A 26,777-nucleotide genomic window follows, 5' to 3' on the forward strand; every position below is an offset into this window, starting at 1 on the left:
TGGGGAGCATGGGGGCTACGTAAGTAGGCTGTTCAGGTTTTTATGTTGGTAACGTCACGTAGCGCTCTGTATGAAAATTACTGGCTGTGCTGTGTGCAGTCTGTGGCTGCTTGGTATTGTTGGAATATTCGCTATTGTAGTGTTGGGTAGTTGGTTGTGAACAGCGCGTAGCGTTGCGCAGTTGGAGGTGATTAGTCAGCAGTGGTGGATGTGGGGAGAGAGATGGCGGAGTTTTGAGAGCGGATGATCTGGATGTGTGTCCATCAGAGACAGTAAATTTGTAAGATTGGATGTCATGAACTGACATATATATTATGACTTTTGAACACTATTAAGGTAAATACATTGTTTGTTCGCTATCAAAATCTTTCATTTGCTAAGTATGCCTATCAGTAGTTAGAATCTTTTATTTAGCTGGCAGTATTGGCGCTCGCTGTATTGCAGTAGTTCGAGCAACGAAGATTTTTGTGAGGTAAGTGATTTATGAAAGGTATAGGTTATTGTTAGTCAGGGTCATTCTTTTGGAGGGATTATTAAAAGTCAGATTGCGTTGCGCTAAAAATATTGTGTGTCAGTTTAGTGTTGATCACGATAAGTAAAGAGCGAAATGTCTGAGTACGTTCAGTTCTGCTCAGCTGTTTGAAAATCAAATATCGTAAGGGGTATCCAAGCACAGTAATTCATTACTTTTTCTAAGGGGATGTTTCAATACGAGTGATATAACATGGTTCTGCCAGTTTAAAAGTGATATTTTTCTATATTTTTATGACCAGGTTTCATGTTCTGGACAAATAAAAGTGGTCTGGACATTTCTACATCTACATGGTTACTCTGCAATTCACACTTAAGTGCCTGGCAGAGGGTTCATCGGACCATTTTCATACTACTTCCCTACCATTCCACTCTCGAGTGGCGCGTGAGAAAAAGGAACACCTAAATCTTTCCGTTCAAGCTCTGATTTCTCTTACTTTATTATGATGATCATTTCTCCCTACGTTGGATGGGTGTCAACAAATTTTTTGCGCATTCGGAAGAGAAAGTTGGTGATTGAAATTTTGTAAATAGATCTCGCCGCAAAGAAAACCGCCTTTGTATCAGTGACTGCCACCCCAACTTGCGTATCATATGAGTGACATTCTCACCCCTAGTGCGCGATAACACGAAACGGGCTGCCCTTCTTTGCACTTTTTCGATATCATCCGTCAATCCTACCTGGTAAGGATCCCACACCACGCAGCAGTATTACAGGAGAGGACGGACAAGTGTAATGGAGGCTGTCTCTTTAGTAGGTTTGTCGCATTTTCTAAGTGTTCTGCCAACAAAGCGCAGTCTTTGTTTCGCCTTCCCCACAATATTATCAATGTGGTCTTTCCAATTTAAGTTGCTCGTAATTGTAATTCCTAGGTATTTAGTCGAATTGACAGGCCTTAGATTTGTGTGATTTATCGTATATCCAAAATTTATCGGATTTCTTTTAGTACCCATGTGGATGACGTCGCACTTTTCTTTGTTTAGTGCCAACTGCCACTTTTCACACCATACAGAAATTCTCTCTAGATCATTTTGTAATTGGAATTCATCGTCTGATGATTTTACTAGACGGTAAATTACAGCATCATCTGCAAACAATTTAAGGGGCTGCTCAGATTGTCACCTAGATCATTTATGTCAATCAGGAACAGCAGAGGACCTATGATGCCGGCCGGAGTGGCCGTGCGGTTCTGGGCGCTACAGTCTGGAACCGAGCGGCCGCTACAGTCGCAGGTTCGAATCCTGCCTCGGGCATGGATGTGTGTGATGTCCTTAGGTTAGTTAGGTTTAATTAGTTCTAAGTTCTAAGCGACTGATGACCTCAGAAGTTAAGTCGCATAGTGCTCAGAGCCATTTAGGACCTATGACACTACCTTGCGGAACGCCAGATATCACTTCTGTTATACTCGATGATTTACCGTTTATCACTACGAACTGTGGTCTCCCTGAGAGGAAATCACGAATACAGCCACACAACTGAGACGATACTCCACATGCACGCAATTTGATTAACAGTCGCTTGTGAGGAACGGTATCAAAAGCCTTCTGAAAACCTAGGATTATGGAATCAATCTGAAATCCCTTGTCGACAGCACTCATTACTTCATGGAAATAAAGAGCTAGTGCTGTGAGCACAAGAACGATATTTTCTGAATCCGCGTTGGTTATGTGTCAATAAGTCATTTTCTTCAAGGTGATTCATAATGTTCGAGTACAGTATATGCTCCAAAATCCTACTGCATATTGAGGTCAGTGATATGGGTCTGTAATTCAATGGGTTACTCTTATTCCCTTCCTTGAATATTGGTGTGACCTGTGCTACTTTCCGGTATTTAGCAACAGACCTTTCGTCAAGTAAGCGGTTGTATATGATTGCTAAGAAAGGCGCTATTGTGTCTGCATACTCTGAAAGTAACCTGATTGGTATACCATCTGGACCGGAAGACTTGCCTTTCTTAAGTGATTTGAGTTGTTTCGCAACACCTAAGATATCTAATTTTATGTCACTCATGCTAACAGCTAATTCTGTAATATTTACTTTATCTTCTTTCTTGAAGGAATTGCGGAAATTCCATCGCTATCGCGCAGTGACGGTATTGACTGTTTTTTTGCCACTGGTGTACTTTACATACGAACAGAATCTCTTTGGGTTTTCTATCATATTTTAAGAGAATGTATCATTGTGGAAACTATTAAAAGCATCTCGAATTGACGTCCGCACTAAATTTCGAGCTTCCGTGAAACTTAGTCAGTCTTGGAGATTTTGCATTCTTATGAATTTGGCATGCTTTTATCGTTGCTTGTGCAACAGTGTTCTGACGTGTTTTGTGTACCATGGTGGATCAGTCCCGTCTCCTATTAACTTATGAGGTATTAATCTATCTATTGCTGTCGATACTGTATCTTTGAATTTGAGCCATATCTGGTCTACACTTACATAATTAGCTTGGAAGGAAGGAGACTCTCTCTTAGGAAGGCATCAAGCGAATTTGTATCCGCTGTTTTAAATAGATATATTTTACGTTTATTTTTAGTGGTTTTCGTTGATATGGTTTTCAGCCTCACTACAATGACCTTGTGTTCACTAATCCCTGTATCCGTCATGACGCTCCCTATTAGAACAGTATTATTTGTGGCTAAGAGGTCAAGTGTGTTTTCGCAACCATTTACAATTCCAAACTGTTTGTGGCAGCATTATCAGAGGAGGAGAACACCTGCAGTTACTTCCAACATAATAAAGCAAATGCCCATACAGCCAGCCGAACCCTGTAGTATATTTACACGATTTACACGCTTGACGGAGTTGTTAGCAGAGGTCAGTCTGGTCGCGGCCCCAACTGGCCACCCAGGTCATCTGATCTGTCATTGTGCGCTTACTCTATTCTCCAGGGCATTTTTATTTGCTCCACCTGGGGCGAAAAGAGTCAGGGGTTAGCAATTTGCACGTACACTGAGGTGACAACATGGAATGGCAATAATAGACTCTGAACACAGAATGGTAGTTGGACCTAGACGCGTGACATTCCGTTCCGGAATTCGTTAGGGAATTCAATATTCCGAGACCCACATTGTCAAGAATATGCCGAGAATACCAAATTTCAGGCATTACCTCTCTCCTCGAACAACGCAGTGGCGACGGCCTTCAGGTAACGTCTGAGAGCAATTACGTTTGCTTAAGAGTTGTCAGTGCTAACAGACCAGAAACCCTGAGTGAAATAACCGCAGAAATCAATGGGGGACGTTCGGTGAATATATCTGATAGGACAGTGTTAATGGGCTATAGCAGCAGATGCCCGCCGCCAGTACCTCTGCTAACGGCACGACATCCCCTACAGTACCTCTCCCGGACTCGTGACCATATCGGTTGGATCCTAGACGACTGGAATACCGTGTAGTGGTCAGATGAGTCCCCCATTTCAGATGGTAAGAACTGATAGTAGTGTTCGATTATGGTACAGACTCCACGAAGCCATAGATCCTAGTTGTCAACAAGGCACTGGGCAAGCTGGTGGTGGCTCCATAATGGTGTGGGCTGTGTTTATACTGAATGGACCGGGTCCTCTGGACCACAAGAAACCATCACTGACTGGAAATGTTTATTTTCAGTTACCTGAAGACTATTTTCAGCCATTCGTGGACTTCATGTTCTCAAACAACCATGGAATTTTTGTGGCTGACAATGCGCAATGACATAGCATCACAACTGTTCACGATTTGTTTGAAGAACTATCCTGACATTTCGATCGACTAATATGGCTACGCGCATCGTCCGACATGAATCCTATCGAGCATTTATGGCACATAATCGAGAGGTCAGTTGGTGCACAAAATCTTGCACCGGCAACACTTTCGCATTTACGGACAGCTATGGAGCCAACATGGCGCAGTATCTCTGCAAAGAACTTAAATGACTTGTTGAGTCCATGCCATGTCGAGCTGCTGCTTGGAAAAAAGATGTCCAACACAATATTAGGAGGTATCCCATGACTTTTGTCACTCCATTGTATGTATGAATGTATTTTGTGTGTGTTATGAATGTGTGTGTGTGTGTGTGTATAGGTCGACTGAAAATGGTGATGTGATTGAAACTGCCTTCGAGAAATAAAGTGGAGAGTGCAGTTGCTTTTGGCGGAACACAATGACTTTTTTAGATATATTTTGCATACTGATCAAGCACAATATTTTATTAGTGACGGTATCATATTTTGATTTCCCCCGCACTGAACTGTGGAATATAACTTGCTGTAACCATAACAGTTTTTCTTGTGAATTTTTCTTGTGATGCAGGGTAGCTTGATGACACCCTAACCCCCCCCCCCCCCCCACGCCCAGGCTGCAAAACCATCTAACTGCTGAGTAATGTAAAAAAGTATGTGTTTCAAAATAAATGAATCATCTGCGCAGTAAAATGAAGCGTTTTTGCACCGTGAATTTGAGTCAAAGCTAAACTGTAGATCTCCACACAATTGGTTTGATTTTGAGGATACAGTTAGAAATCTAAGAACATTTTATTTAAAACCAGCCATGTCATATGGATGTACAGCAGTGTGACACAAACGTAAACTGCTACAGCAAACGTCGTTCTTCATTACACATATTCAAACAGTTCGTTAATTGATATAAGTGAATATGTTTTTCTCTTTATTCAAGCGGCGGAAAACTGAAGATATCTTGTTATAGCATGTTGAACAACTCTATCAAATACTGTTACACATACTTCGCAGCTTTACTGAAACAGCCGTATTACGATTCGAAAAGCAAAAGACACTTTACGACTTAGTAAACTGAAACTATTGACTGTCGTATTAAATAGTCGTTAATTATCATCATCTATCTACTAACAGTTGCTTCCTTCATCAATTCATATAATTAAACTGCAACATGTTTGTTTTGAATGGAGCCTACTAGGGATCTGACCTAAACGTTCATTTGTAACAGCTAAATATACCATGAAGATGGCTAAATTATAATGCTTCCGGACACTTGAGGAAGTGAGACATTGCGTTGGTCGAGTATGTAAAGTTCCGCATGAATGTCGGAGTAAACCTCCCATTACGTCGTCTGCTTCCTGGGAGTCTGCGTCATTTCGGCCTCACTACCGTGAATCATAGAGAGACGCGAGCATGGAAGGCTCACTGGACTTTTCTGCAGAGCCTATCTGCGGCACGTTTGGAGGAAACTGCGGTTGCAAAACTGTCAGCGCCGCAAGATAGGAAGAGCTGCGCAATCGGCTGCGCGCAGGCCCGCCTTATCGGCGTGCACCGGCCGCCTCCTGCCACTTCCGGCCGCCGCACATACGCTGCAGCGGCCGGACACGTCGCTGTAGCTGGGGCTCCACCATCCGCGTGGGTATGCGAAAGTGTGGAAACGTCTCGATGGTTCCTCATTCTCCGTATCACTGCCCACAAGATACTCAAGCGGGCAGGAAACAGTCGCTGTTATAGCAAAAAATACTTAAACGACGTTTCTCATAAATTGTAAGTATGAAGCGTGCCTTTGCCTTTCGCGGGGCGCCGATCTATGGATTTATCATCCGAATACACCTAATGTTCCAACCAAAAATTTCAGTCTGCAGACCGCATATTCAGCTCATCCAAACAATGAAATGGCACAACGAGAAAATTCGAGAGATTAGAGCTAATACGGAGGCTTGCCAGCATGCATTCTCCCCCACGCGACGTCAGCGAATGAAACAGGGAATGGGGGATCAGTTAGTGGTACCAGAAGTACCCTCCGCTACACACCTTTACGTGGCTTGCGGAGTATGAATCGTCTTATAACATAAACTGTTACGTTTCATAGATACATCAGAAAGTCAGTTCTTCATAGTAAAATACGAGGTGCGATCAAAAATTTTCCGTTTGAGGGTGTTGCTGCAGCATATATGCATCACAGCGCGACTCCGACGCGGGTATATAAGCACCGACAGATTGAGAAGTGATTAGCGCAGCATTAATGTCCTTACGACTTGCGTAAGGGTAAGGAGAGGTATGGTCACGTTATTACCAAATGGCTACAAGAAGAGCCAGGGTGTTGCTATTCATTTCTTAGCTGCCAAAAGGCAAACAACGGTAGACATCCATCGGAGAGTGAAGAATGTTATAAAAAATCGTTTAAGTGTACGACGCCTTCTGTAGGGTGATGTTTAAAATTATGAGATTTGTCCTAACAAAGTCTAAAAGATCCCAAATGAGAAACAAAACCAAATATGAATATTTTAACCTTTAATTATTTAGAATATACACTACTGGCCATTAAAATTGCTACACCAAGAAGAAAGGCAGATAATAAACGGGTATTCATTGGGCAAATATATTATACTAGAACTGACACGTGATTACATTATCACGCAATTTGGGTGCATAAGTCCGGAGAAGTCAGTACCCAGAACAACCACCTCTGGCCTTAATAACGGCCTTGATACGACTGGGCATTGAGTCAAACAGAGCTTGGATGGCGTGTACAAATACAGCTGCCCATGCAGCTTCAATACGATACCACAGTTCATCAAGACTAGTGCTTGCCGTATTGTGACGAGCCAGTTGCTCGGCCACCATTGACCAGACATTTTCAATTGGTGAGAGATCTGGAGAATATGCTGGCCAGGGCAGCAGTCGAACATTATCCAGAAAGGCCCGTACAGGGCCTGGAACATGCGGTCGTGCATTATCCTGCTGAAATGTAGGGTTTCGCAGGTATCGAATGAAGGGAAGAGCCACGGGTCGTAACAAATCTGAAATGTAACGTCCACTGTTCAAAGTGCCGTCACTGCGAACAAGAGGTGACCGAGACGTGTAACCAATGGGACACCATACCATCACGCCGGGTGATACGCCAGTATGGCGATGACGAATACACGCTTCCAATGTGCGTTCACCACGATGTCGCCAAACACGGATGCGACCATCATGATGCTGTAATCAGAACCTAGATCCATCCGAAAAAATGACGTTTTGCCATTCGTGCACCCAGGTTCGTCGTTGAGTACACCATCGCAGACGCTCCTGTCTGTGATGTAGCGTCTAGGGTAACCGCAGCCATGGTCTCCGAGCTGATAGTCCATGCTGCTTCAAACGTCGTCCAACTGTTCGTGCAGATGGTTGTTGTCTTGCAAACGTTCCCATCTATTGACTCAGGGATCGAGACGTGGCTGCACGATCCGTTACAGCCATGCGGATAAGATGCCTGTCATCTCGACTGCTAGTGATACGAGGCCGTTGGGATCCAGCAAGGCGTTCCGTATTACCCTCCTGAACCCACCGATTCCATATTCTGCTAACAGCCATTGAATCTCGACCAACGCGAGAAGCAATATCGCGATACGATAAACCACAATCGCGATAGGCTACAATCCGACCTTTATCAAAGACGGAAACGTGATGGTAAGCAATTCTTCTCCTTAAACATGGCATCACAACAACGTTTCACCAGGCAACGCCGGTCAACTGCTGTTTGTGTATGAGAAATCGGTTGGAAACTTTCCTCATGTCAGCACGTTGTAGATGTCGCCACCTGCGCCAGCCTTGTGTGAATGCTCTGAAAAGCTAATCATTTGCATATCACAGCACCTTCTTCCTGTCGATTAAATTTCGCGTCTGTAGCACGTCATCTTCGTGGCGTAGCAATTTTAATGGCCAGTAGTGTATTATACAAGGATTGTAAAGAAGAACGAGGGGATTGTTTTGTGATGGTAAGTGGTGCAGTGGCGACCAGGAAGTGTGGCGGCGGCACCTGCTGGTCGGTGGTGAGGGTGACGCTCTGCCCCTCGACGAGCTGCAGCTCGGCCGTGGCGCCGCCCTGCAGCAGCCCCGTGCGGATCTCCGGGCCGCGCGTGTCCAGCGCGATGGCCACCGGCCAGTCTGCGCCGATCGCGTGACTGTAGCGGTCCACCGCCTCGCGCACCAGCCGCACCTGTGCAGCGGACGCCAGCGCTGCACTCCATCTGCGCACTCTTACAGCTTATGTCTGTGTCTGAAATGACAATATGAGGGTGGACCCAGCAGCGGAAAGAAATATTAACAGTTTACACTAATAAATTAATATAAACACAACAGAAACAGTACCAATACAGTGGTATTATCGGTTGAGTAATTTGTTAACGGTTTCCTCCTTTTTTATTGTAGTTTTCTTAGTGTTAGAGAATAAAATAGTAGCAGCAATTTTGTAGAATTACAATTATTTTCTAGATATTTATAAGTACCATAAAGAAACAAATAATACATATATTGGGTGTCTCTCCTAAGGATCGTGAGGTCATTTTCTCTTGTGTTTTGGCAGATTTTTGGAATTTCTTTCTTGCAGTGTGTAGATGTAGTCAGCCCAAACAAATCTTCTCATCAAGTCCTTCATGCGATGCCCAGCGTCGGTGGAAAATGTAGGTTTTGTTTCCAGTTATAAAGAAAAAGATTTTTAAAGTGGAAGTTTTTAGAGCGGTCCCAAATTAGTCTAACGCCTTAGTGAAATGCATACATTTGATTGTTGTCTGTACTGTCGCAATGTCCGACAGAACAGACATCACTTAAACACATAAATTTCAGTAATAGGGCGAATGCTCCTTAACGTTTGTTTCATTGCGGATGCGATACTATCAAAATGGCTCTGAGCACTATGGGACTTAACTTCTAAGGTCATCAGTCCCCTAGAACTTAGAACTACTTAAACCTACTAACCTAAGGACATCACACACATCCATGCCCGAGGCAGGATTGCGCTACTATCGTCCGAACTCGTAAGAGAATTAATAGTTTGTGAGTAGGGGGTTAACGGACGAGGGACGCTGCATTGCAGCATGAGGTAAGATGATAAGTTGATCACGAGACCGTGTCCAGATGACCGAAGCGGTTAAGGCAACGACTCATGAGAGGCGGAGAATACGGTTTCGAGTCCCGGTCCGGCAGGAATTTTCAATTCTCGCGTTGCATTACCACAGTGCCCTGTGCGGCTGGAAGTCCCGAAATCCCACCCATCCCTTCCCTTTCTTACCCCATCTCTATTTCACAAAAAATAGCTCGTTAGTTGTTTTATCAACATGTATTAACACGAACAATAAACTTCGTAGGGTAATCAACACGGCAGCAGCGAATGAGCAGTGCTTCTGCGTGGCGTGGGGCAGAGCGGTGCTGTCCTGCTCGATTACGGGTTATTCTTCGTGTTTTACTTTCCCTATTAATGCAAATCCACTAGACTAATTTGGGACGACTCTGTCGAGTGGGCAAGTAAAATTCCGCTTTAAAAACCATTTTGTTTGCAACGTGAAACAAATGATGCTTTCTGTCGACGTTGGGAGTAGCATGAAAGACACGATGAGTACTATTTGTTTGGGCTGAGTCCAATTACTCGTTGTAAAAAAGAAATTGTAAATATCTGCCAAACACCAGAGAAAACTCGCCTGGTGTCTCTTACGAGAGACACCCTGTATTTATTATTATCGATAAAAATTTGACTGTATGGCCTACGTTACCTTTCTAGGTAACAGGCTGCAATATGAAAAACAAATAAATAAAAAAAATATTGCATACTTTAAACGTTGGAGAAAGATTAACGTTAAATATACACAGATGTCAAATACAAACATGCCTCATAGCAACACGTCGTCATAAGGACACTGTGCTTCAGCGTATTAACCAGTATGAATAACGTTGTTCAATTATTCGACAAAACGAATTTTCTGATGTTGGATATAAGCTTCACTTATTGAATTTTTCCTCCAATCTGGTTAACATAAACTTTAATTAAAAAATCGAAAACGAAAAATTTTCGCATATATATTTATGTGTACTCTTTCTTGTTCTCATGTGAGGTATCTGTCCCGCAAAGTTTCTTCAACTGTTTCCATTACACTTTTTTAATACAAAGGACATATTCACTGAGAAAATGTTTTAGTTTTTAAAAATTGGTGGACACATTCTTCAGCATGCCGAGATATCAGAATAAGGTCCAGCAAAAATAAAATCAACACGTTAGTAACTAAATAAATAGGGGAGAATAATGTGCATTGTTATTAGGTAATGGTGATAAAATCCCAGGGAAGTCTTACCATATATAGAGTCGTAGACATAAAATGCATGCACATCTTTAAAGTGTGATTTCATTAATTCTAGGTAATTTTGAAGCCGTGGATCAAATCTTTACAAAACCGAAGTATACCAGGCAATTAGGCACTAAGTTCAGCAATCTCTGAATAAAGAAGTTATATATATTTGCTGCAGTAGTAGAACTCAAAGCCTTCATGGTGTTACTTTCGTTACTGTAACTAAAACCGGACAGATGAAGTGTTATTGATAAAATTGTCCTTGGAACCAGTAACTCCCACAAACCCAAAGTTTCAGTAATATTTGGAAAATGTATAATCAAATCACAGTGGTCAATCGTATGTGTTAGTGGACACTACAATTGAAAAGAGAACCAAAATACGTTTCTGTAAAGAAAACATAAATAATTGTTTAAATAATATTTAACGGCAGTCTGTTGTCATTCATCATGAGCACGCGTGTACGAGAATGGTGGTTCATTTATTTATGAACCAACTATTGCTTATATTTAGTTAAATGAGCTGAATGTAACAGAATGTTTATCACATTTCTTTATTTAAATGTTGTTGTAATGTATTAGTGTAGTCCAGGAACTGGTCATGTTGAGTCAGATGAAGTCTGTAGCATTCAGCAATTTATCTGGGAAACTATAAATAAAAGTAATTCATTTTAAATAAAATGTCAACTTTTCTTAAATATTCTTAAATGACGTTTGCAACAAAAATTTAAATCCAGACACATATGGTAACCGTAATAACAGCATTGACACTTATTTACTCTTTATCGCAATAAAATGTCATTTATGCGGCAAAAGAAATTAGTGCCCATACATGTGAATTAACATACTTTGCAGGTGCAATACCTGTTTTCATGTTTGAATTCAGTTAACTGTGCCTCACTCAGGAACATAGACTACTTAATTCACTAATTAAAAAAGGCATTCAGCATGTCATATGGATATACGGTTTTTAAGGTTTCGTAGCATTTATTACATTCAACTTACAATTATTATAAATAGCACATCAAATGAAAGAGCAACTCAGAAAGTTTCGTTTGTACAGCTCTGAGCAAAGGGAACGGTATGGAGCGACCAAGAGTGACTGAAGAACGTGTTAAAGGAGTGAGAATCTTTCACGCGTAGCCCCAAGAAACCAGTTCACAAGGCTAGTCGTGAGTTAGCAGTTCCAGTGACCTTTGTGTGGAGACTTTCAAGGAGACGCTTACAACTACGTCCTTATCGTTTGCAGCTGTTACAAGTTCTAAAGCTTGCAGACTACGCTTTACGTGCCAACTTTGCAAAAGAAGTGTTGCTGCAAGACGATGAAGATTTTCTGGATCGTGTCGTTTTCAGTGATGAATCGACATTTCACCGAAGCTGAAATGTGGGCGCACATAATGTGAACTGAATGTTTCGTGTGCCATATCCCGGCGAAAAGTTCATGGACCTTTCCTTTCCAGTGAAGCGACTGTAATTGGTGTTTCTTACCTCCTCAACTGGAAGAAGCTCAACAAGAGAAACTTTTTTGGCGGTAAGATGGTGCGCCACCTCACTGGCATAAACCAGTGCGCGATTGGTTAAACGACTCTGTATCCGACCATTGGATTGGCCTTTCACAGACGGTCTGACGCAATGCAGTTTTTACCTTCGGGGTTCATAAAGGACCGTGCGCATGTGTCTCCGCTACCAGCTAATCTACACAACTGCAGAAACAGCGTTGTTCTAACAATTATTCCAGACACGCTGATCAAGGTTTGGAAAGAACTCGCCTATCAGCTCGATATTTGACGAATGTACTCACGATGAACACTTCAAGAAAAACTGTTTGAGTTGGTTTTTCATTTGCCGTATTATTTAAAACTGTAAATTGGATGTAATAAATGCTACAGGGCCTAAAAACCCGTATATTCATTTTGAAACACCCTGTATTAAACGTATTATTTCCTACCCTTTAGAGACGAACGCTCAGAGGTGTAAATATGCGATTTGGATTTTAATCAGGTCATCAATATTACCTTGCCTTGAGTTTGGCGCGTTATTCATCTGTGATATTTGTGAGCAAAGGAAAAGCCAACTCCACGGAGTTTTCGGGGCATAAGGGTTAGGGTTGTTCACATCCATCTCTATCCAGGAGTTAGCCCTCCAAAATCCGCCCGAAGTTCGCTTTAAGGCAGATTCATGATACCTGCTCCATCTTGTGGTTGGCAACAATTAGACTCGTTTAGCGAATACGTCAGGTATTCTCCCAGTTGCATGAAGTTAAATGTAACGCGGTAGTATTTCGTCTCCGTGCATGTAATGTTATACCAGTTCTTTTACGTATTTTATTCGATATGAGACCGCGATTGACAGAGGGTGATCAGATAATTGATCCTTCTTTTGGTTGATACTGGACAGCATCACGCACTAATATTTTTCTGTAGTGGTACACGCCTGAAATTAATTTGTGCTGAACGCTGACAGTTGGGAACGGTGACGGTTACCCGTTCCTGAGGAGGCAGTGATCAGCAGCACAAAGGCCGCTTGCAAATGTAGACGTGTCATCTTGACCGAGAGGTACATGTTACTGCCACGGGCGACCCCTGTGGCGGGACCAGTGAATTGAGGCTAAACGCACGCTTGCAGCCATCGTCCAGCAGTGTTGGAGAGAGAAGCAAGCATCCCTCTAATACGGAGGAATGAGAAACGTCGAGCGATGTTTCCGGCCAAAAAGCAGAGAAGTGAATTTGATTGGTGGAATCGTCAATCTTAGGAGGAGTTTTTGAATGTTGTAGAACAGTGTTCCATACGTAGTATGAACTGCAGACTATTGGCTGGCAGCTTCACGGCCCGTGTAGTGGGAGGCACTGCTCTTGTAACGGTTGTGAGGATTCGTTGCAAGGAGACCACACGTGGACGCAGCGAGCCTCGCTGGAAAGTGTGTGAGAGTCTCTCCTGCGGGTTTCGAAAGACGACACATCGTGTGTGAGCGACTTAGAGACTTTGCTGACAAGACCGTCAATGAAAAGCCTCACCTTAAGAATTTGCAGAGTGTCGATTTCAACACAAGAAACGAGTCAGTCGCTTCTCGTTAGTCAGAGAGACGATTTCTTGCTTCTCTGTGGAGTGTGAGGGATATTGAAGTGTCTTTTTTTATGATCGAATACTTGAGTTGCGTTTCTGTTCCTGGCTTATGAGCAAGCAGAAATCGCGACTTGTGTTCTGCGTCATACTAAAGCGGACTCCGCCCTAGGAGTTTGTGGACAGTGTATTACGTCCTCTATGTACACAGAATTTTAGCTACGCACCGTACACCTCTGCCCAGCGACCAACGGCACCGGGCAGATCGACACTGCAGTAGCACGTCTACCAGCACTGAAATCGATGATATACGGACCGCGGCTTAGCAGGCAGGGAAACAATCACAACAATGTGTTGGTTCCACCTGCTAGTTCTCTGAGCTCTTTACTGTCAATGTCAGTCAGGGTGCAGGTATTCGGTTTCAGAGGGCTAATCAATATCAACCAGCCGCGCGGTTAGGGCGTCATTTCACTGACTGCGCGGCCCCTCCCGCCGGAGGTTCGAGTCCTCCCACGGGCATGGGTGTGTGTGTGTTGTTCTTAGCATACGTTAAAGTAGCGAGTAAGTCTAGGGACCGATGACGTAAGCAGTTTGGTCCCATAGCAATTCGCACACATTTGAACATCTTTCTGAATATCAACCAACTTAGTGTATCAGCTAGATTAAAATTAGCATTTAACATTGTTTGTTGATTTGATACATTTATTTCATTTCTCCAAAAATAAATAATTCTACGGTATCTAGGTGTATACATTCTAGGAGGATATCTGTTCAACATTATTGATTTCCTGATTAAGCTAGTGTCGAGCGACATAAAATGGAAGCAGTTGTTGAGAAGGGATTGAGACAGCGTTGTAGCCCATCCCCGATGTTATTCAATCTATATATTGAGCAAGCAGTAAAAGAAACAAAAGAAAACTTTGGAGTAGGGATTAAAATCCTTGCAGAAGAAATAAAAACTTTTTGATTTGCCGACAACATCGTATTTCTGTCAGAGGCAGCAAAGGTCCTGGAAGAGCAGTTGAACGGAATGGACAGTGTCTTGAAAGGAGGGTATAAGACGAAAATCAACAAAAGCAAAACGAGAATAATGGAATGTAGTCGTGTTAAATTAGGTGATGCTGAGGGAATTAGATTAGGAAATGAGACACTTAAAGTAGTAGATGAGTTTTGCTATTTGGGGAGCAAAATAACTGATGATGGTCGAAGATTAGATGGGTAGATCACGCAACTAATGAGGTGGTGTTGAATGGAGCTGGAGAGAAGAAGAATTTTTGGCATAACTTGACTAGAAGAAGGGATCGGTTGGTAGGACACATTATGAGGTATCAAGGGATCACCAATTTAGTATTGGAGGGAAGCGTGGAGGGTAAAAATCGTAGAGGGAGACCAAGAGATGGAGACACTAAGCAGAGTCAGAAGGATGTATCTTGCAGTATTTACTTGGAGACGAAGAGGCTTGCAGAGGATAGACTATCATGGAGAGTTGCATCAAACCAGTCTCTGGACTGAAGGTCACAACAACATTACGCATATTTAGGCGAGCTAATTGACCACCTAGAATTTGTACAAGGTAAAGTGAATTTGTTTGCGAAGCTGTGCGGCCACAGGGTCGATAGTAAGACGCGGCAGGCGGGCCGCAATGGCAGCTCCAGTCGAGCATGTGCGTTAACATATGATCGGATGTGGGGAAAATCCCGAAGCTGGGAATTTGGACGGCTGTTACTCGCATGTCCTTTGTGCAGGAGACTCTCCAAGACATGGCGGAGTGTCAGACAATCTTAAAGATGGCTAAGTTACACCTCTTTTGAGATTTGACAGTAACTCACAGTCAGATATTAGCGCAAATCTGAATAAATCTGCCACCTCAGAAAAATGAGGCACATACAATGACACAAAAATACCTCGACAACTTTACAACTGCAGAAGTTAATAATTCACAGTGAATAAACTTTACACAATGAATCTATGAATTAACAACTTTTAAGCTCTTCATGCGATCTGAAGAAATGGTATCTCGGATGGTAGCACTGCTTTATAGATATCAACTGCATGTATTTTATTATTGATTTAAGGCGTCTTTTATATCGCTTTCATGATGCAAATGTTTGTCAGAACATCCTATTCTCCACATTTACACAGGAAATTAACACATCAGTATCTCATACTTGTGTATTTATTTACTGAAACTTTCAGTATTTTGTCATTCACTTTACTTAAATGTTGATCGCAAGTGCTATTAAGAAACTGTGCTATTTTAAAACTGGCCAACCGCATGTTGTTTAGCGGCCATCACAGTTGAATAGAGAACAAAAAATGGTTCTGTTAAGAAGGCATAAACAATTGTTTAAATAATACTTAGCGATAATCTGTAGACGTTTGTCGTGAGCGCACTTGCACAAAAGTACTACCATAGTTATTTATGGACAAACCTTTATGTATAATTATTGTAAATTATTTGAGTGTGACAGAATGTTTATAACAGTTCTTTATTTTTAAGACCTGTCTAGAGTAACGTGGGCAATTCAGTCGTATGGCGGAGACGGCCGCTACAATCGTCTAACTTTTGAAGGGACTTTATAATTCGAGAGGTCTGAATGTGCTCCAGAACATGACTAACCTTTGCCTCTTGATTTATAGAACTGAAATAAACAGAACAGAAGTTACTGTTCTTTGCAACGCGTGTGTTAAATTGTGAATCATCATGTTGAACTGTCAACTCTTCTGAGCTGGTTGATATTTCGTGTATTTTGAGCTCGTAATGGACTTAGTTTTCGCGTATCGTTGTATAGTTTGGAGATTTTGCTACCATTCTCGCAAAACCCTCAACGTAACTTTACTGCATTTGAGAACATCATTTTCTGTCTGTATTTTGACTGATTATCGTAGGACCACATCCCGTTTATTTTAAACGTCCTTCCTAGAAGAAACTTTATTCAGTTACACATGTTAGAATAGAACCCTTTTTATTAAATTATTTTCGGTGTGCACTCAGCCTCGTGATGCCAACTGAGGAGCTACTCGACCGAATAGTAGCGGCTCCGATCAAAGAAAACCATCATAACGACCGGGAGAGCGGTGAGCTGACCACACGCCCCTCCTATCCGCATCCTCAACCGAGGATGACACGGCGGTCGCATGGTCCCGATGGGCCACTTGTGGCCTGAAGACGGAGTGCTTTTTCAGTACATGCAGTACTGAAGTGCTTCACCTCTTCTGCTTCTACTCGCTTCCTTCACTCTCGGCTTATATTACAGAAGCAGTTCTTAGGAGCAGACCCATGCACTGCCTATCCAGGCGGGATACAAAAACTTTTTAAGTATCAATAAATCGGATTCCCAATATTTTTAAAAATATCAACAGTCCTAGCTGAAGGGCTCCATCTGACTTCATACAGCCCACATAACGTAACTATTATGCGTAACAGCAAAATGCGTGAGGTGCACGAACTTTGAAGCAGGACGTACATACTTTCAGGATGCAGGCGGTCAGGGAAGGAAGCGAGTGTTAACCAATGATCTTGTAAAGCGAGAAAATCTTCTGCGGAGGACAATTCAGAACAATCTAAATGGAACGCTGTCACCAGACAATGTCCTTCTTCGTGACAGTGCACAGCCGCACACTGCAGCTGCCACGAAGACGCTCCAGCACAGTGGTTCCCCAGCTTTCTTAGACCATTACCCCTGGATGCAATTAGACATTACCTAGTACCCCTGCCCTCCCCCTCCACCACATTATCGCCAACTTTAACACCTAACTAAACTGTAGAATGAAAGACATTTCTTGGAACACCTTTATTTTTAAAATGATGAAAGAAAAATGATATTTAGTTTGTGTGTGTGTGTGTGTTAGAATGAATTGCGAAAGAATTCGTGGTGCATCGCAATTGCTACCCACAATTCCTTCTTAGTTAAGAAATCTAACTATCCACAATGAGGATAGACATTTGTTACAAAACATTCGTCCCCTGCATTACTCCTCTCCAATGTCGCACCTGCTTCATCTGTATGCTGCAACCCCATTTAAAATCAAACAGATTCAGATGTGTGCACTATACTTACTGTTTGTAAATCACTTGTCCCTGCACCCCTCACATCTGAACTTACAGAAACTTGACGATTTCAGGCAGTTCATGCTTTGAGTCTAACCACTCTAATAATAATAACACTGTGTACAGCCCTTATGTAGCACTACAGTGTGGTGCTGTCAAGTGGTTCATTTATTTGTTTCGAAGCGTGTAATGAAGCAATTTCTGGACTACTGCAGTTACTGTTTACAACCTGGAGAAGACATTTTCTTGAGATATTTTTTACATAGATGTCTCACTTTTGCAACAGCGATGTACGGGCGAAGCACAACATATGTATGTAACGGATGGACTATGTGAGGAATCTTTAACCTCCACCGCATTGATGCTGCTAATTGAGATAAAGTAATTATTGATAACTTACATAATCAGTATTAGAGTCGTACAAAATTGTGCTAATAGTAATGAACTTCTGAAAATAATTTAGTTTCGTGACTGAAACAGAATCGAAGCGTTTAGTTTTCACCTCTCTGAAAATTTAATTTTACCTCTCAGGGGGTAATTGGAGTAATCTATAAACCTCCAAACGTCGGTGCTATGTCCTCCTTTCAGTCTGCCCTGTCCTCGCTCGTGACACTGTATGAACACATAATCATTATGGGCGCCACAAACATCGACTTACAGTTAAAATCTCCCTCTGCAGAAAAATTAAGGAGACTGTTCCACTCCAATGATATGAGTTTAACACCGCTGGACCCAACTCATCACACGCCACACAGCCATACACTCGTAGATATAATAGCAACAAAGCGACCAGATAAAATAATTCGCGCCAATCAGACATCCGCTCCGGGACTCTCTGCTCATGACGTGATATTCTTAAATTACTCAGTGCATACTACCAAAGAAAAATCTCACCTGGTAACCTACAGAAACCTAAAAAATGTTAATCCATGACGCTCTTCAAAAGGATTGCTCAGACATCCCTTGGCATGATATAAGCAATGAACCGACTTTAGACGGAAAAATTCGGGAATTATGTCGCAAAATTATTGCACTGTATGATAAATATGCTCCTCAACGCACTATCAAGGTAAAGAGAGCTCCCGCTCCGTGGCTCACCACTGCATTACGCCAGTTAATGAATAAACGTGATGCTGCACATAGGGCCTTCAAGCGTAACCCAACTCCCGAGGCGTACGAAGCTTATAGGAAACTCCGAAACAGAACCAAGCAAAGCGTGAGGAATGCCAAAATCAGACATGCCCGCTCTGTCGTATGCGGAATATCAAAACCTGCTGCACTGCGGAAAAAGCTGCGCAGTTTCGGTATAGGGAAGCGAAGATCTGACGCTGTTTATCAAGCGTCTGCAGAAGAATTAAACGATTTCTTCTCAACAGCTGTAAACTGCCACGCAGCGGCAAATTACCAGCCCCAAGATATCAATCTCTCGAGAGACAAGTTTTTCCTAAAACATGTCACTACAGGCACAGTACACAAGGCAATTATGAGAATCTCTTCTGAGGCAGTAGGAAATGATGGATTGAGCATTGTCATGATTAAGAACGTCGTAGACACTATTACTCCAGTTATCACAGACATCTTCAACCTGTCTCTTGTCAGTAGTACATATCCTACTGAGTGGAAGGAAAGTTTAATTCAACCTATACCCAAGACTGACAACCCTAAGTCGCCAGGTGACTACAGGCCGATCAGCATACTACCTGCAATATCTAAAGCCCTAGAATACATCGTCCATGAACAGCTGACGGATTACCTCAAAACTCATAACATCCACGACAAATATCAGTCTGGCTTTTGAAAGCACCATAGTACAGCAACTGCATTAATCAAAGTAACTGATGACATTAAACATGCTATGGACAGACGTGAAGCTAACATCCTAACACTGCTTGACTTTAGCAAGGCTTTTGATACAGTTGACTTTGATATATTGCTAATTAAAATGAAGCAGCTGAATATCTCAAACAGCGCAATACACTGGTTCGACAGCTACCTCAAAAACAGAAGTCAACAAGTCATTTGTGGGTCGGAAAACTCATCATGGAAAAACGTGCGCTCTCGAGTTCCCCAAGGCTCCATCCTTGGTCCATTACTCTTCTCACTGTGCATTAATGATATTTCTTCAGTGATTCACTCCTGCAACTACCATCTATATGCCGACGACATCCAACTGTACATAAGTGCAAGCCCCAAGAACATTGCTGACGCAGTAACGAGTATGAACGCAGATCTTTGCTCTGTTTCTCGATGGGCACAGAACCTAGGTCTGAAACTAAACCCCAAGAAATCCCAGGTCATACTTATATCTCATCCAAAGTTAATCAGTCGGTACTTTCGCGAAACTGTCCCTCAAATACTCCTCAATGGTACCCAACTACCATACCAAAAAACAGTAAAAGACCTTGGAATAATCTTGGATGAAAACCTAAACTGGGAAGAACAAACAAAAAATGGTTCAAATGGCTCTGAGCACTATGGGACTCAACTGCTGAGGTCATTAGTCCCCTAGAACTTAGAACTAGTTAAACCTAACTAACCTAAGGACATCACAAACATCCATGCCCGAGGCAGGATTCGAACCTGCGACCGTAGTGGTCTCGCGGTTCCAGACTGCAGCGCCTTTAACCGCACGGCCACTTCGGCCGGCTGTAAGAACAAACAGTCACAGCTTGCCGGAAATCGCTCTCCTCCCTACATGCAATTCAAAAATTTAGAAAAATATTTCCAACCCATGTCAAACAAAAATTAGTCCAAACACTAGTTTTGCCTAATCTTTACTACTGTGATGTAGTTCAACACCGCACAAATAGTGAAAATTCGAGATGCCTCGAGCTTGTGATGAATGCTTGCGTTAGATACGTATGCAATATACGGTTGTATGATCATATCAGTCCTTCATACTCCCAGCTAGGTTGGATACGCCCACATAAGGCACGCGATCTCCACACGATGTGCTTACTTAATCGATTTCTTAGCCATTGGTGCCCCCAATACTTATCTTCTCACATTAAACACCTATCATCATTCCACAACCGCAATACCAGATCGGATACGTCTAGCATCTTGGCTGTACCTTTACATAACACAAAATCTTTCTCCGTGTCATTCTCCATCTCAGCCATACGACTATGGAACGCGCTCCCCTGTGATCTGCGACTTATCCAGAACCACTCAACATTCAAGAGGGAACTCAAGACTTCCATATTAGGGACGGTATAGCCACCATTGTTGTGCCCCTCTCATCTCTTTCTTTCTCCTCTCCATCATAGCTTCGAATTTTACCATTCTGTTTCTCTTCCTCTAACCTATCTACCTCTTCTATATCTCTTTCACCCCATTCTATCCTCTTATGTCTCTGCTTGATGAGAATAACTCACAAGTTGCAAGAATATAACGAGAAAATTCCCAACTAGCAATAGGACTGACATTCATTCAAAAGAAAAATATGTTTACTTTCATATACACAGTCATTACTATTATTATTATTATTATTATTATTCTTGATTGTTATAATTATTTTTTGATTGTTATAATTATCATTGAACTACCATTATAATCTCTATTTTTTTCTTTAACATTAATACTGTATAACATGTTATATGTCCTTAATGTTCTGTAGAAACTGAAATTTGTTGAATCTGAGTATGCCTGGTTAGGTGTAAGAGAGGGCCTGAAGGCCGTAATCTTGCCAGGTAAAATAAATGCATAAATAAATAAATAACTGTCTCCAGGTTCGGAATCATTGACTGGCAGCTTTTTCCATGGGAAGTGTTTGATAATCCACCCATCTCTTCGCTCACATGAACCGCTGGCTATGAGGATAGCATTTTCGCCCAGACAACGAACTGCAAGCCAACTAGAGAACAGATGTAAACCACCAATGGTTGCCTTCTATGTCGAAGGTATTCGAAAGTTGGAACCACATTACGCCAAATGTCTAAGTCAGAGCGGCAACTATGTTGATAAGTGGCTGGAAGGTGCAGCTGAATCTTGATTTTCATTTTCATCGTGTTCTTCAGGACTGATAAAACCTTGAAAAAAATAGCTCTGATATTAGAATAAAGAGCTCTTAGGTATACTGAGACTGTGTTGACGGAACAGTGGGCTTAGCTAGATGCCAGGTGGTCATAGCTAAAGAGCAGCTATTCATGGGGGTCCAGTGGGGGCTGTTATTATAGTATGGCAGCGAATCTGATACATACGCTAATGCATTAATGCAGAATCGATTTATGGTGGAAAAAAATTAATTCCAATTTTGGTCACCAGGTCCAAATCTGGCGCTGTACAGTATCTCGTAGACTTCTCCGGTGCTAGTACTGAACAAATTGTGTAACCAGCAATTGATAATAAAATCAACATTATGCCTTTTTCACTTGTTTGACCTTTTCTGCCCACGTCCCTCTCCTAATCCATTAGACATGGAAACATTTCTTTATATCTTTCCTGGACTCACAGCGACAGATTTGCACTTGGTGGACAAAAATAAAACTATTTTTTGCAGCGTAAGTGGGTTCCGCATTAACGCGTTAGAATATCTACCAACTTTCGCTGTCATCCAGTAATTACAGCCCACATTGGACCTCTGTGAATAGCTACACTTTAATTATTACCATCAGCTATTTGTTTCCATGAAAATTTGACATGTTTTGCTAAGAGTGCCTCTTGGCCATTGTAGCTTTCCAGTACTTTCCCGTTTTGGATACTTCTGTGGAATTTGGATGGCATGAGTTGGAGGTGCTTTGTTGACTGTTAGTGGTGTACGTTTGCCAGTCTAGTAATTGGACGTAGGAATCTTTTCGAGAGTGGTGAGATTGGAATGGGGCATTTATTATTTGTTTCAGTGTAGTCTCAACGATCAAAGTGAGGATGTCAACCCTTATCAAGTATGTACACTACTGGCCTTTAAATTGCTACACCAAGAAGAAATTCAGATGATAAACGGGTATTCATTGGACAAATATATTATACTAGAACTTCTGTGTCATTACATTTTCACGCAAAATGGGTGCATAGACCCTGAGAAATCAGTACCCAGAACAACCACCTCTGGCCGTAATAACGGCCTTGATACCCCTGGGCATTGAGTCAAACAGAGCTTGGATGGCGTGTACAGGTACAGCCGTCCATGCAGCTTCAACACGATACCACTGTTCATCAAGAGTAGTGACTGGCGTATTGTGACGAGCCAGTTGCTCGGCCACCATTGACCAGACGTTTTCAATTGGTGAGAGATCTGGAGAATGTGCTGGCCAGGGCAACAGTCGAACATTTTCTGTATCCAGAAAGGCCCGTACAGGACCTGCAACACGCGGTCGTGCATTATCCTACTGAAATGTAGGGTTTCGCAGGGAGAAAATGAAGGGTAGAGCCACGAGTCGTAACACAAGGCAAGTATAACGTCCACTGTTCAAAGTGCCGTCATCGCGAACAAGAGGTGACCGAGACGTGTAACCAATGACACCCCATACCATCACGACAGGTGATAAGCCAGTATGGCGATGACGAATACGCGCTTCCGATGTGCGTTCACCGCGATGTCGCCAAACACGGATGCGACCATCATGATGCTGTAAACAGAACCTGGATTCACCGAAAAAATGACGTTTTGCCATTCCTGCATCCAGGTTCGTCGTTGAACACACCATCGCAGGCGCTGCTGTCTGTGATGCAGCATCAAGGGTAACCGCAGCCATGGTCTCCGAGCTGATAGTCCATGCCGCTGCAAACGCTGTCGAACTGTTCGTGCAGATGGTTGTTGTCTTGCAAATGTCCCCATCTGTTGACTCAGGGATCGAGACGTGGCTGCACGATCCGTTACAGCCATGCGGATAAGATGCCTGTCATCTCGACTGCTAGTGATACGAGGCCGTTGGGATCCAGCACGGCGTTCCGCATTACCCTCCTGAACCCACCGATTCCATATTCTGCTAACAGTCATTAGATCTCGACCAACGCGAGCAGCAGTGTTGCGATACGATAAACCGCAATCGCGATGGGCTACAATCCGACCTTTATCAAAGTCGGAAACGTGATGGTATGCATTTCTCCTCCTCAGACGAGGCATGACAACAACGTTTCACCAGGCAACGCCGGTCAATTGCTGTTTTTGTATGAAAAATCGGTTGGAAACTTTCCTCATGTTAGCACGTTGTAGGTGTCGCCAACGGCGCCAACCTTGTGTGAATCCTCTGAAAAGCTGATCATTTGCATATCACAGCATCTTCTTCCTGTCGGTTAAATTTCGCGTCTGTAGTACGTCATCTTCGTGGTGTAGCGATTTTAATGGCCAGTAGTGTATGAGCAATGTAACAAAGCCTGGCGCTAGTCTGGGACTACCGATAAAAGTCTCCGTGGTGATCGGTGGCGTAACACGTCACACGATTTGGCTCACGCGCCGCACACCACTAGAAACGCTCACATGTTGGTTCCGGACATTTGATGAAGACGAAGTCGAGGAACGTTTTAAACACTAGAAAAGATCAGAAGGCAGGAAAAGATGGACACGTGTGTGGGGTACTGACAGTCTCGGCGTGGTACTCGAAGGAGCCGTGCGAGAAGTTGAGGCGGGCGACGTTCATGCCGGCGGCGAGCAGCTCGTCGAGCACCTCGGGCTTGGCGGAGGCGGGCCCCAGCGTGCAGATGATGGCTGTGAGCCTGGCGGCGGCGGCGGCGGAGCGCACGCTCAGCTCGGTGAGGTGCTTGAGCCGCGAGTGCGCCCAGGCCGCGCGGCCCTGCCCCGCGTTCGTCGCCACCAGCTGCGCCGCCAGCGCCCACGGCTGCTCCGGCGCCGCCTCCGCGCCCGCCGCCGGCTCCGCCTGCACTTCCCCGCCGCCCTCCCCTGAGTCACCCATCTCCGGCGCCCTGCACACACCATCGCAGCTGAAAGTCCCTCCTTACAACAGTGCCTGCTTCATTCACTGACAACTCAACAGTAGGAAGAATTATTTTTTTTTTTTTTTTTTTTTTTTGGGAGACAAGCAATTGCAAATACACTCTAAGACAATCCAAATGGAACGTAAATCAGTAACTGTATAGGGAAACAAATTATTACAATTTCAGAAAAACTGGATGATTTATGCAAGAGAAAAAGATTCCAAAATTATGCAAATCAATAACGCGTTGATCCATCTCTGGCCATTATGCAAGCTGTTGTTCGGCTACGCATTCATTGACAGAGTTGTTGGACGTCGTCCTGAGGGATACTCTTCCAAATTCTGTCCACTTGGCTCGTTAGATCGTCACAATACCGAGCTGGTTAGGTGACCGCGCCTTCAATGCACCAAACGTTCTCAACTGGGGAGCGATACGGCGACCTTGCTGGCCAAGACAGATTGTGGCAAGCACGAAGATAAGCAGTAGAACCTCTGGCGGTTTGCGGACGGTCATTATCTTCCTGAAATGTAAGCCCATGATGGCTTGACATCAAGGGTAACAAAACGGGACGTGGAATATTGCGACGTGCAGCTCTGATGTAAGGGTGCCGCGGATGACAACCAAAGGCATCCTTCTCTGAAAACAAATAGCATCCATCACTTATGTTTGTCGGGCCGTATGGCCGGCGATATTCAAGTTGATGTCCCACGGCTGCCTGGGGCGTCTACAGACACGTTTTCACAAGCTATCGGAGCTCATTTCGAGGGGCGACTCATCATTGAAGACAGTTCTACTCCAGTCAGTAAGGTTCCAGGACCAATACGTGTCTGGAGACCCCTTGACAGTTGTGAGGTACAATCCTGAAGATCACCCGTCATACGGTTCGACAACCAGGAATAGTGGTCTGGGTTACCATTTCATTGCATAGTAGGGCCCCCTTGATTGTCGTCCACGGCATCCTTACGGGATAGCGGTAAGTACTGATATTTCAGGTCCCGTTTTGTTGCCCTTCATGTGGCCGAGCGGTTTTAGGCGCTTCAGTGCGGAACCATGCGGCTGCAACGGTCGCAGGTTCGAATCCTGCCTCGGGCATGGATGTGTGTGATGTCCTTAGGTTAGTTAGGATTACGTAGTTCTAAGTCCAGAGGACTGATGACCTCAGATGTTAAGTCCCATAGTGGCAAACCATCCTGGGTTTATATTTTAGCAAGATAATGCCCGCTCGCAAACGGCAAGAGTTTCTACTGCTTGTCCTACTGCTTGAGAAACCTTACTTCCGCCAGCGATGTCGCCGGATCTTTCCCCAATTGGGAACATTAGGAGCACTATGGGCAGGGCCCTCCAACCGTCTCGGGATTTTGGCTATCTAACACGCCAATTCGTCAGAATTTGGCACGATATCTCTCAGGAGGACTCCAGCAACTCCATCAATCAATGCCTAGCCGAAAAACTGCTTCCATAATGGCTAAAGGCGGACCAATGCGCTATGGATAAATCATACAATTTTAATCATTTGTTTCTATGTACATGTACATCACATCTACCGATTTCCGTCCCATTCGGATAATTCCTTCGTGTTGCGTCGTTCTTTTGTCTTATAGTGTAAACTTCAAAGACTGTTTTCCGGAGTTGACACAGACTCCTACTCGCTCCCTTTTGCATGCTTTGCGTGGCTGAGGAAATACAAAACACCACGCAACACCTGTCCACGGCCTACGCGTGTCTTCTTCTTGTTACATCAACTTCATAATCTTCCTAGCCATCTTACATGGCCGGCTGCTGTGACCGAACGGTTCTAGGCGCTTCAGTCCGGAACCGCGTGGCCGCTACGGTCGCAGGTTCGAATCCTGCCTCAGGCATGGATGTGTGTGATGTCCTTAGGTTAGTTAGGTTTAAGTAGTTCTAAGTTCTAGGGGACTGATGACCTCAGATGTTAAGTCCCATAGTGCTCAGAGCCATTTGAACCATATTGCATGGTCGGGTGTCAATGTAACTTCGTACTCGTATACGCCTTTGATGGGTGTGTAAATGATTAGAATTGCAGTCCTCTGTGACAGGTGGAACGGCCACCAGGGTGCGGTTGTGGTGTTGGTGTTTATTCTTGTTACCGTGGCTGGTGGGGTATGAAAGGGGCGTGAACAGCGTCAGATGTTGGGTGATCACTGTGAAGGACACAGACGCCGCGTACTCGTGTGACGTGGTGTTATCAACACCTGATATGAGTCTGAAAGTT

At 43.5% G+C, this 26,777-nt stretch overlaps 1 protein-coding gene across 1 annotated transcript in view; it reads right to left on the reverse strand.

Annotated features, from left to right (window-relative positions):
• The window catches only part of LOC126253318 (pyruvate kinase-like), a 147,895-nt gene extending 123,373 nt beyond the window's left edge, over positions 1-24,522 (reverse strand). Inside the window, exons 1-3 of the mRNA XM_049954612.1 lie at positions 24,493-24,522; positions 24,193-24,402; positions 8,263-8,442 (exon numbers count right to left, since the gene is read on the reverse strand). Of these exons, the coding sequence (XP_049810569.1) occupies positions 8,263-8,442; positions 24,193-24,402; positions 24,493-24,522 (420 nt within the window). The remainder of the gene's footprint in view (positions 1-8,262; positions 8,443-24,192; positions 24,403-24,492) is intronic.
• Positions 24,523-26,777: the final 2,255 nt, after the last annotated feature.

Source organism: Schistocerca nitens, chromosome 1 (assembly GCF_023898315.1).
Source record: "Schistocerca nitens isolate TAMUIC-IGC-003100 chromosome 1, iqSchNite1.1, whole genome shotgun sequence".
NCBI lineage: Eukaryota > Metazoa > Arthropoda > Insecta > Orthoptera > Acrididae > Schistocerca > Schistocerca nitens.